Source organism: Tachypleus tridentatus, chromosome 13 (assembly GCF_004210375.1).
Source record: "Tachypleus tridentatus isolate NWPU-2018 chromosome 13, ASM421037v1, whole genome shotgun sequence".
In the NCBI taxonomy this organism is placed as follows: domain Eukaryota; kingdom Metazoa; phylum Arthropoda; class Merostomata; order Xiphosura; family Limulidae; genus Tachypleus; species Tachypleus tridentatus.
In genome coordinates this window covers 74,378,229-74,391,238 of record NC_134837.1, presented here as the reverse complement: position 1 = coordinate 74,391,238, position 13,010 = coordinate 74,378,229, and the positions used below count along the sequence as shown (strand labels likewise).

Sequence of the window (13,010 nt, the reverse complement as noted above, 5' to 3'; positions counted from 1 at the left end):
TTTTTATACCAGCCATGGATGGAAGCAAGTACAAAAGCTTTGATGAGCTGGCATTCTTATATGCTAATATTCTCATGCAACAGTTTCAGGAATCAGCACTATCATTAGCGTGATTAAAAGGTATAATGTGATGAACGCCTCTTAGGAATGGACACAATGCAAGTAGAAAGTTGTGGAGTGTAATGAAAATACAATGCTACATGGAAGAAGTTCCTAGGTATTCTAGACAACAAGTACATACAGATTGTATATAATTTGATATGAAGAGCTTGCAATGACCTGTTTACAGAACATCCACTAAGAGCTTTTTGTTTAGTGGGATGCAGCAGTGTAAAAAAATAAGGTAAGAATAATGTACTGTTCCATGCAGTGTGTGTAAATCAAAGAACAATCATCACAGATTTCTCAGACATTGATGAAATGAAGAACACATTCCATTTTAGATAAGTAAAGGTTCATACCTGCCCATGAATTCAGTCATATCATTATAAAATGATCTGTGGTATTTCACCAGAAGACTGTAATTAAAGGATGTAATTCAGTTTCATTACTGTTCAACATTGGTAAAGTTGATATCAAGTGATCCAAAAAACATTTTAAAACTTGTCATGCTCTCAGGGTCAGACAGATTCTGCAGTGAAAAAAAAAAGTACAGAAACTGGTCACTGCACTGTGTGATTCAAGAAGGAAAGAACTAATCACCATACTGATTCTAAGAAGATTTGCATAGAGCTAGCCAAGGATAAAAAAACCTCATGAAGAGACCTGCATAGCAGCAAGGTGTAGTAAAATTCATACAGTAGGTGGAAAGAAGATGAAATTCTTTCCATGATCCCAGTACCTCCAAAGTTACTCATATTTTGATTTGTGCATATAGTTGCAGACAGATGTGCTCAGGAAGTTATGTCACCAATTGTTCCTAATGTAAAAATTTGATCAGACCATCAGCCATCAGAAGACTATACTGGATCTGTTACGATTCTTGTTTGTGTGTGGTTAAATGGAACATTTAACTACATTATATCAAGCAAGTGTTAAATTGATATTTTGTGTTCTCTGATGCCATTATGAGTTTATTTCATATATTTCTTCAGGATTGTTAAGATATTTTTGTAGACACCATCACTTTGTTCTGACATACTTTCCTGTTATTCTAGATTATTCTCATTTTTGCTCTAACTCCTGTTTATACCATCCTGTTTCAATTTTTTTACAAATTGTAGAGGTAAATAATTTTTGGGTTTATACATATTCATAGGTAAATACGATCATGTATTTGACATAATATTATACATATTTCAGCCACCACCACCAGAGAATCACAATGGGCTGTTGAAAGGATACCACATAGGGTACAAAAAGAAAGGAACTACATCATCGTTTATGTTTGAAACTATCCCCACAACAAACAATAAACTACAACACATGGTGCTTAAAAATCTTCAGTCTTCTACAAGCTATACAGTAGTAGTGAAAGCCTTCAACAATGCTGGAACTGGCCCACCTTCAGATGAGTTTGTGTGTCAAACTTTAGCAGGAGGTAAATCTTTTAAGTCACTGTCTGTTTTACTTCAAATAATAAAGTATTCAGTGACAGTTTTATGTTGTGCTATTACATAACTAAAACCTCCTATGGGTCAGCCGTAAGTCCAAGGGCTTCTAACACTAAAAATTGGGTTTCATTATCTGCAGTTGGTAGAACACAGATTACCCATTGTACGGCTTCATACTTAAAAACAGTTTTCAAGATGTAGTCATAAACTTAAATTTGAAATAAAAGAAATTAATTAATATATGCACATAAAATTTCAATTTGGAATTTTAAAGATCCTCCACCTCCACCAGAACTTAAAGTCCATGATGTGCAATGGAATTCTGCTACTGTCACCTGGACAAATCCAGCAAATATGAAAGAACCTGTATTTCGTAAGTAATACTATACCATTTCATGTTTGATGTCAGAGAAGTTCAAAGAAGTTTTCATATTAAAAATCTTAAAACCTGAGCACTTTTTAAAGGTCAATCTTTCTTCTTCAGAGGTAAACTAGAAATGTTTACTTCGTGTTTATCACAGTTCCAGTACCATGGGGGGGAGATTGCCTATCTAGTTTAGATTCTCTGCTCCCCTAATTTCAGACTCAAAATTAATATAAAAATTAACTGACAAATACAAATAAAAAATTGAGATAGTATACAATACAAGTTCAACATAGAAGTAATAATCCATAGCTCAGATGTGAAGGCTTCTAATGTCTTAATATACTGTCATATGACTTATTAATCAATGTACAGTGATATATAATAGTAATGAATACTAGACGATCCATTTTAGTTACTTTTTCCATCCCCCCACCCCAAATAGATTAATTAATTAAAAAAAAAAAAGTGGTGCCTTCAGAAGACACACATGTTGCAACAGTGATGGAATTAATCTTAAAGATATATGCATGATAAAATAAATGCTAACTATTAGAAATAGAAGTTCAGAGCATTTAAGATTAATTATTTATTAAGAAAACGTTGAATTAATACTACAACTAGTCTATGAAGTAGAATTGTTTCACCTAGTTAGATCTATCTGTAAATTGTATTCTCAAGACAGCTGGTATGGGTATTAAAATAAAGTACAGAACAAGTTTCTAACCTTCTTAAGACATCTCCAGGTAAACAAAGAGAGTTTGCAACTGACCATTGACAATGTCAACTTAAAACTATGCTCACCCAATAAAATTAAGGATGAAATAAACAAAATAAAATGACACTTCATCAACACTAACAAATTCCTTCCAAAAACTGTTGAAAAAATTTTACACACACACACACCTAGATCAGCAACACAGTCAACAACAAACAAACAATAATAAATTTCAAGAAACAAAAAAACTACAAAATCTTACATTGCTGTATACCATATATTTTTGAAATCTGCAAAAAATTAACCAACACTTGGAAAAAACTTGTAACAAAACACAATATTCCAGTAAATGGTAAATTTATTCAAAAACCAGATACAAAACTAAAGTCCATACCATGTAAAACTACACTGATAAACACAATGCCAACATTATTTATAAAATACAATGTAACAACTGCCATAACTTCTATGTTGGAGAAACAAGTAGAAAAATGGAAACTAGATTCAAAGAACACAGAAAAACACCTTCACACATTTTTGAACAGTGCAAATCAAATAAGCACAACATAATCATAGAAAACATTAACATATTAAGTAGGTAAACAAATACAAACAAACGTAAAATCAAAGAAGCACTACTTATACAACAATTCAAACCAAAATTAAACCAATACCAAGGAACACCTTTATACCAATACTAACTAATAATCTAACATCTATGTCCCCTGCTGGTACAGTGGTAAGTCTTCAGATTTACAATGCTAAATTCAGGGGTTTGATTCCCCTCAGAGGGCTCAGCAGATAGCCCGATGTGGCTTTGCTGTAATAAAACATAAACCTAATATCTAACTACAATGCCTTCTACAATACCATACCTGTTTATACTCTTTTTTTTCCCTAAGACATGTGCACAGCAATGGTCAGTTGCAAACTCTCTTTCTCAACCTGAAGATGACCTCAGAAGGTCGAAACTTTGTTCTATACTTTATTTTAATTAAAGTTTTAATACCCATACATTGAGAATACATTTTTACTTCAAGCGGGTTTCTCATCATCATGAATTACTATCTGTAAATTGTTATCCAAACATGATGAGAGTGAGTCATTAATGGTTTCCAAACTCATTCTTTTAAGAATAGTAACAGAAAAGTCTGAATGAAGATTTGAAATCTGTTAGTGATTGTTTAAACAAAATATAGAATAAGAATGTTTGTGTTTTGTTTCTTATTCTTTTTTGTTTCCTTTATTAAACCCCGAAACTGCAATTCATAATAATTTAAATTGGAAAACCATAAAGATTTTCTTATTCCTAAGAGTACCTGTTGGAATATGGAATTTCTACTAACAGACAACAAAAACTTCACATTCCGGGATCACTTCAAGAATATACCATCCAAGATCTTAACAGTGGTCAACATTACACTATTCATATAGCTGCTTATAACAAGTTTGGATGTGGTAAATTCTCTTCTCCCTTGCTGGTAGTCATTGAAAGGAAAAAAGGTATATTGTGTTTATATTCCTTCCATCCCTTATTGAATAACAGCAAATATAGACCTCTTATGTTCTATATAAATCAAAGTAAAAGCCTCTATTTTATGATTAAACCTAGAATGTGATAGAAGTTTATTAGTTTTTCCACTTAGGATAGCAAGAGTTTATTTATTTAATTTGCAAACAAATAGACCAAAACTTGATATTTAATTTCTCCTTAAGATATAAAACTAAAGTATATATAAAAACTGTAGTTTCCAAACAATATTCTTCTGTATATTTGATAGAGTTGTATTAAACGTAATTGTCCAGTATTACTGGAAAACCCTAGACTTCTTTTACTTTTATAAGTTTTGAAACTTATATAATATCATTTACACATTTAAATTTTGCCTGCATGTGAATTAGTCTATAAATTTTTTGCCAGATAGGGTAGAGAAGCCACCTTATTATTTTTTACGGTTTAAAGAGCACCATGTTTTATTAATACTGTTTTTAGGATCTGATCTCAAAACATCAGCAACCCCTGATGCAGTGTCCTTTTACTTTGAGATGTATTTTGTTATACCAGTGGCAGCCTCAGTTACGGTGGTCATCTGTGTTGTAGTGATTGCTTGGGCTTGTCTCAAAAGAACACGATTTGTTCAAGGTATGCAAATGTGATACAGTTTGTGTTGTCTTATAAACAGAGTTCAAAGTTTCATTTGATTTCAGCTCCTGAAATGATAGAAGGAAAGAGGTTATGGCCAGCTCATGGTTAATATGTAAGAAATAATAGTTAGGATTAATTACATTACTAATAAATAAAGAATAAAGATTAAGAATTGGAATTAACTATGTAGCAAAAATGATTAACTTTAATGTATTATATATAGTAATGAAATCATGTGTGTTAATAAGTTAACTATTATATATTCCAGAAATGGGTGTAAAAACTGCAAAATATAGCAAGCACCATGTTTGACATAGGTAATTTCTTAAAGAAATAAATTCTCTATCCATAACTAACCTTCAACTGTAACAATCCTGACGTACCTGTCCAAATAAATTGAAAATGTTTATTAGCCATTTTCAGAACAGGGTTAAATAAAACACTACATCCAAAAAAACAAGAAAATGTTGAAACATATTTCTGTAAACATCTTATATAGGAGCTTATTTTGATCTATCTTGTCTGTTAATTCAAAAAGAATAATTAAGCCTAGATATTATTATTATTGTGTTTAGTTATTAATTGATTTATTCAGGTTTATATTACAAGTGAAAAAAACCTTCAATGGTGCACTGGATATAACGTAACTTTCAAATAATGCTGCTTTACCTTTTTAAGTTTATAATCACAATCTGTTTAACTACTTACAATCTTGTAGACATCTAATGGGAAAAAACAACTAACTTGTTTAATGTATTTGAATCTGTACATAATTAGTTTAAAATTGATTCACATATTGTTTAGTAGTAGTAAATAGATATTTTAGGGTTTTTTTCTTATTCATTGTTAAAGTTTGGTTATATTAATTAAAACTCCAAATTTTTTTCAGTGAAAAAATCCTCGCTTTATGTTGCTTATAAACAACGTGCATCATGTACTTCAGTATCTGGAGTTTCAGCATCATGTAACAGCAGAGTATACGATGTAGCGTGGGAAATACCCAGTGGAACAGTGGTAACTGAATGTTTGTCATTATTTATTTTAAAAAAATAATGTTTTAAGTGGGCTATCTTGAACTAGGATATTCTTCTTACTGTCAGTTGTTAAAATCTTGCTGATAACATTCTCAAAACATCAACTGTATGTTGTTCTTTTTACTTTCTTCAATATGCATTCCCAAAATTCATGAGCTTAGGCCCATCTCTCTCTCTCTTTTTTTTACATAAAAACAGTGTTATAAGAAGTGATATTCTAATTTGTACATAGGAATAGATTGAGGGGAAACTGGAATAATAAATGCATACTTAATATTATCAAATGTAATTCACACTAAGTAAATTCGTAAAGAATAATAAACACTTTTTTGTACAAATGTGTTATAATACTAGTATTTAATTAATAGCTTTTTGACCAATAGGACTAGGTCATCATCAGGTTATATGTCATTACAGTTGAACTTTAACCTGATGCTGACCTGTTGTTATTGTGGCTTTCTAAGGTGACCTGGAAATACTTTGGAACTATATCAGATAAAAGTATGCCAAAAAAGGAGATTTGATGAAATTATGTGAAACAATATTGAACTTGTATAGACTGAGTTCATGCTAAGGAATAATGAGATGGGACAAAAAGTGTAACACATGGTGAAAACAATGCTTTGTAGTCTTAAACAAAAACACAATATATGTACTTGCACTACATATGGTCACTTCTCTATTAAAACAAGGATTAGGTTCAAAGTAATGTTAATTAAACAAATAATTTCTTTATCAGGAAATAATGTACAATGAACCATCCAGACTCAACACTTGGTAGTATTAAACTTTCTGCCTGATATATGTAAGACTTCCAGATATTTCTAAAACATTGCTAAAACCAGTTTATCTCAGAATGGTTGGTATGGGTATTAACACTTTTATTGATAAGCAGAAAACAATGTTTCAGCCTAGGTTGACCTGAAGATGACCTAGGAAGGTCAAAACGTTGTGTTTTGCTTATCAGTAAAAGTGTTAATACCCATACCAGCCATTCTGAGATACATTTTTATTTCAAGTGGGTTTCTTATCATCAAGAGAAACCAATTTGGATACTCCTTTCTAAATCTTTAAATGTTAGAAGAGTGGTTTGTTTTGCCTCACTCATGGAAATCTGTGAGTACAACAAAACAGACCTTTTGTGAGGTTTAAGGTTTTGTCAATTAAATTTATTACAATTTTTCAGATATCTTGTTTCTCCAATGGGTTGTAGAACACTGAATTTGGGGAACAGAGCAACAAGGCGCATGCAGCAGTTCATTCCTGTTCTCTGTTGAACCATAAACTTCTCTGAGAATCACGTTGATGTCAGCAGTATGTCTCCTGGTTTGGGGAGGCTCACCACTCTATCCCCCCCTCATCTAGTTGGCACAGTGTTGCTAGTCCTTCCTTTAGGGGTTGTTGTGACCAGAGCTAGGGTTGTGTTCTGGCTGGCTTTAGTCTAGGAGTCTTTTATAGAACTTTCTTTCCACCAAATAGGCTTTAATTCATCAAATAACATGTCATTACATCAGTCATCTCTTAACAGGAGAACCTTATCAACTGGTGTGCATCAGAGATTAAAAATTCTTCCCGAATAATAAACCACAATGAGATTGTTGTCATAGACTGTTGCAGCAGTGACAAAAGACATACATCTAGGCAAGGATTTCTCCTTGACATGACTCCTCTTTCAGATGACTATCTCCCCTTAGTGACCGATTTCTAGATTGTATGCCCATCTTTTCATGGGAAATATCACTTTAAAACAAATAAAACGTTTCTAAACATTTACAGCCAAAATGTTTCAGCTAAAGACAGTAACTTTCCAGCAACTATAAGTAAAGCCCAAAAATTAAAATTTCTTGTTACATATCCACTCACTTCTGTACCAGGTCAAATCTAGAATCAGGCTCGGATCAGACTTTGAATAATACTAACTAAATGAATGGTTTCTACCTCCAAATAAATCTTAATTTTAACTAATACGACTGTGCTACCCTGTGACTGGTCATTCTCACTGCACATGGGCTGGGCCAAAACCATTAAATATTATCTATATAACCAATGAAGAGCATTGCCCTCAACTTTCTGAAACAAGGTCACTGTAAGCAGTGCCCTTTACAGGTGGTAATAGGTGTTATCAGTTTTGAAAATTACAAAGAAATATGAGTAATTTGAAGTAAGATCAAACTAATAATTTTTTCCCCATTTGTTATGAGAAAACATGCAAGTACACAGAGCAAACAGAAGATTAAAAAATAGCACAAAAAGAAGAAACCTATGGTATATTCATAAACCACATTATCTAACATATGTCATCATCAGGTTATACTCCATCACATTTAAAATTTAATGTGATGTGGCCTACTCCCATACCTTTACCTAAATATTAAAACACATTCTTATCGTAAAGCTACTTATTACTCTATATTAACTCCTACTCAGTCTTTACATCTTAAAGAATATATTATTTTATAGGAAGTAGTAGTAAAAACCTTTTAATTATTCAAACTGTGCGACTTACAGTTTATAACTAGAATGTAATTTCTCATGTTCAGATGGCTTTCAGTATTATAGTGAATAACTTAAAACTGTAGAGTGCTCATTTGCTAGGTTGTGCAGATTGCTGAATTGCCACACTAATATCAATGATACAAAACATTCGTACTTTATAAAGCAATATATATATTAATTTATACTTGGATGCTCACAGATAAATGTGATCATATATTTGGAAGCAGCTGATTTTAGACTACAAACCTTTGAAAGATTTACGAATGAATGAATCCTGAAATGTAGCAGTGAAGAAAGTGTTAATAGAAAATTAAATATCCATTTTGAGTCATAATTATAAGCTACTTTTTATACACAAATCTAATGCCTTATTTTTTACAATAATCAATGAAAGCTCAAATAATACAAAGAAATCATTACTAGCTGAAACAACAAATAGTAATTTGCAAAATTAACTAAAACTATTGTGAAGAGGAAAAACATTTACCTTACTTATTAATATTTTTAATGGCATGGCATTAGATGTATTGGTACAGCTATATTTTTTGGAAGACTTTTGTAGACAAAGTAAAATATTGTTAGAGAAAGAATTTGATTCTACTTTTAAGATTTCTCTTGGAAATATATTTGTTAATGATTTACTTAATATTAGGATTTATTCATATGACTAAAACTGAGGTAGAGAGAGATTTCTTGGAAAAAGGACAAGTGCAAGAATTAATAAATATATAATCAATGATTATGTTGGATTCTTTTCTCTAAATATTTCTACTCTTATAAACACTAATGTAACTACAGGTTTTGCTTTATTTAGCAGAAAATTTCAGAATTAATATTCAAAAAGCAATTCAGGACAGTTAATACATTAAGTGTAAGAACAATGTTCTCAAAATGGATTGGTAATTATAATGGACCAATAGCTTTTTTGCCCTTTTCATTTTATTATTTATTATTAACTAACAATTTCTGTAGAGAATGTTCATGATTGTGATGTAGTGTTTTAAAAATAAGCGTTATTTGATATTACCTTGAAAGAATTTAAATCCGTATTCAAATCATAATAACTTTCATGTATTTTCAGCCTCAGAATGGGCCTCACTACACAAAGCTGAAACCTCCTTATGTCCTTTCGTAACCAAGAACAGTGTTGGATCAGGATTTAGTTCAGGAAACGATAATAAAACAAATTTATAGTTCTTTACAAACACAGTCGTAATGTGAAAGTGTTTTTATATATCAAGTACAACTCTGAAGAGATTTTGCTCAGTAATTTGTGGTATTATAGAAAGCTGTTTTATCATCAGCCTCATGACTGTTTAAGAAATGTTTTTAATGTACACATATTGATCTAAAAGGAAAGCGTTTTTGTGTACTTATTTATGAACAAAATATCCTATAATAAGAAAATTTACTAACTTGTTGTCACTAAAATAGCTTTTGTTACTAGTTTGTCATATCCAAAAGTTTGTACTTTGATTGCTAAATAACAAAACAAATTGCAGGTTATAATCCTTTTGGTTCCAAGTGATGATGTTGAATTCAGTTCACCACAGGTTGGATGAAACATCCATAGTTTAAATTTCCTTGTCCAAGCAATGAGTTAGATTCAGTTTGTAGATGAGTTGGATGATAGATCTATTGTAGGAGACCCCTGTCCAAGTGTTGATGATGTTGTCAGGTAACAGATGGGTTGGTTGTGAAATCTATAGTATAAAAAAATCCACAAAAGTGGTTGAGAGATGTTTTCAGGTAATAAGTGGATTAGGTGAGAGATCCATAGTACAAAAATATCCTGTCATAGTAATGATAATATTTTCAGGTAATAGATGGATTAGCTGAGAGATCCATAGTACAAAGATATCCTGTCATAATAATGATGATATTTTCAGGTAATAGATGGATTAGCTGAGAGATCCATAATACAAAGATATCCTGTCATAATAATGATGATATTTTCAGGTAACAGATGAATTAGGTGAGAGATCCATAGTATAAAACCCCTCTGTCAAAGTGGTGATGATGGTTTCAAGTTAAAGATGGTTTGGGTGAGAGATTCATAATAAAAGAACCCCCTGTCAAAGTGGTGATTATATTCTGAGGTTACAGATGATTTGGGTTTAAATTAATAGTACAAAAACCCTATCAAAAGTGATGATGATATCTTCAAGTCACAGATAGGTTAGGTGAGAGATCCATAGTAGAAAAAGTTCTGTCAAAGTAGTGGTAATACTCTCAAGTTATAAATGGTTTGGGTGAGAGATCCATAGTTTGAAAAACACCTCTGTCAAAGTGATGATGATATTCTCAAGTTACCAATGGTTTGGGTGATAGATCCATAGTATAACCACCCTCATCAAAGTGTTGATTATATTTTCAACTTGCAGATGGTTTGGATGCAAGATCCACAGCATAAAAACCCTGTCAAAGTGGAGATAATATTCTCATTTCCCAGATTGAGTAACTGAGTACAAAACACCCTGTCATAATAGTTATGATGTTTACAGGTCACAGATGAGTGAGGTCTGTAGTATAAAACGCTTTGTGTATGTGATAATGTTTTCAAGTCATGGATCAGATGGGCAAGAGATCCATAGTATACAGTATCAAGTTTAAGTAATGAAGTTGGTTGCAGTTAATAAATGAATTTGCTGTAAGTTCCACAGTATCTTTTCTATGTCCAAGTAATTTATTTAGTAGATGGAGTGAGTGAGAGATGCATAATGCACCTGTCCAATGACACTTTTGAATTCAATCACAGATTTGATGGGTAAAAATTCACATAGTATAAAACATTTTATCCAAATGATGATTTAGCATTCAGTTTGTAGAAGGATTTGATGAGAAATCCATAGTATAAAAATCCCTGCCAAATTTATGATGTTTTTGTGTCAGAGATGGAGGTTTTATGAGATTCATTACATAAAAAGCCTCTCATTATGGTGATGTGTTCTGTTTGCAGATGAATGAATAAAAGGTAATCCCTGTCCTGTTGATAGTGCTGGATTCAGTTATTACACAAGAAAAAAACTGCTAACACAGTAATGTTAGATTTAAGTTGCAACCAGATTGATTGATCAATATCTTACATAATACAAAAGCTACTTGCCCATGTGATTTTATTATTCAGTTTGCAGATGGATTAGGTAAGTCTAAAGATACACAGTATATAGAAAAAATCTCTTCAGGTGATGAAGATATGTTCAGCTTACAGATTTGTTGAGTGATTGAAAAAGCATTAAAACTTCTTCCAAAAGTGTGACGATGATGTATTCAGTTAGTAGATGGAATAGATAAGAGATGCATAATGTTAAAACGTCTTCCAAAAATATGATGTTTTCAGTTAGTAAATGAGATAGATGAGAGATATGTAGTGTTAAAACTTCTTTCAAAAGTATGTTGATGATGTATTCAGTTAGTAGATCTAATAGATAAGAGGTGTGTAACATTAAAACGTCTTCCAAAAATATGATGTTTTCAGTTAGTAAATGAAATATATAGTGTTAAAACTTCTTCCAAAAGTATGATGGTGAGGTATTCAGTTAGTAGATGGAACAGAAGAGGGATAGGCAGTTTTAAAAACAAGCCCTGTTCATATAATGTTGAATTAATTTCATAAAAGGTTAGATGAGAAATATGTTCCATTTATAAGGTTATGAAGCTTAACTTCTAAATGACACTTCCTTTATAACTGTTTTATTGTTCATAGAATATGTAGCTATTTGTACCATTGTTTAATGTTTCATTTGCAATTTCTGATTTGTTTATGTGATTAATATGTCACTTTGTTGTCATGTAAACGTTAATGTACAGTGTATTTCTAGAAGTTAAATATTTAAGCAGCAACAATAAAAATGTCTGTACATATTTCCTGCTTGACTGCAATTTCATGGCCTCAAGATTTAAGTTTAAAGATTCTGTATAAGAATTCTGAATGACATAGTAACTAGAGCTAGTACCTTGCAAGCCAATCCAGCCATTATTTTCCTTGTTAGTCATGGGCAGTTGGTGGCCAAAGATTTTCCTAGTGGTAGATGTATAGCATATTAAGTGCCAATCTTTATAATCTCTCATAATAACCCTTTTTAGATAAAAGAACAAAGACCCAATCTTTAAATGTGACATTCTTGCTAAACACAATTCCCATCATATCTTTGAAAGTTCAAGATACCCTTGCTCTTACCCAGTAGCTTGCATAAATGCCATGGTAGAGCTACATCTCTTGCTATGGCTCATACAAACCATTAACATATCACATGAATGTAGTTTAAATATCCTAATAATTGCAAATTAATGTTCTCAATATAAACTAAACTGAATTGCGAAGCGTCTTGTTGTTGTTTTATTAGTAGAAACCTACATAATGGGCTATCAGCACTCTGTCCACTATGGGGAATCGAACCGTGAATTTTAGTGTTGTAAATCTGCAGATTTATTACCTACCCACCATGGGACATAGCAAAATATAAAAATTTCTATAATGTTGAGATACAAAAGGATTGCACCACGTTTTTTATATTTCAAAAAAACTGTACGTCAGAGTATAGTTACGTAAAGGCTTTATAATCTCAACCAATACTTTTTTTTTTTTTTTTTTTGCAAAACCGACACTATAGTCTCTTTAGTACACTACTTGAAATTTGTAAAACCAATACTGAGTAAATGGTTTATGTTATACCATATATATTTATTTTTTCGGCGT

General features: G+C 31.6%; 1 protein-coding gene across 1 annotated transcript in view; it reads left to right on the top strand.

The window, feature by feature from the left end:
• The window catches only part of LOC143238593 (cell adhesion molecule Dscam1-like), a 34,888-nt gene extending 22,724 nt beyond the window's left edge, over nucleotides 1–12,164 (top strand). The window contains exons 10-15 of the mRNA XM_076478954.1: nucleotides 1,303–1,540; nucleotides 1,828–1,926; nucleotides 3,950–4,138; nucleotides 4,629–4,778; nucleotides 5,671–5,795; nucleotides 9,393–12,164. Coding sequence (XP_076335069.1) covers nucleotides 1,303–1,540; nucleotides 1,828–1,926; nucleotides 3,950–4,138; nucleotides 4,629–4,778; nucleotides 5,671–5,795; nucleotides 9,393–9,446 — 855 coding nt within the window. The 3' untranslated portion in view covers nucleotides 9,447–12,164. The remainder of the gene's footprint in view (nucleotides 1–1,302; nucleotides 1,541–1,827; nucleotides 1,927–3,949; nucleotides 4,139–4,628; nucleotides 4,779–5,670; nucleotides 5,796–9,392) is intronic.
• Nucleotides 12,165–13,010: the final 846 nt, after the last annotated feature.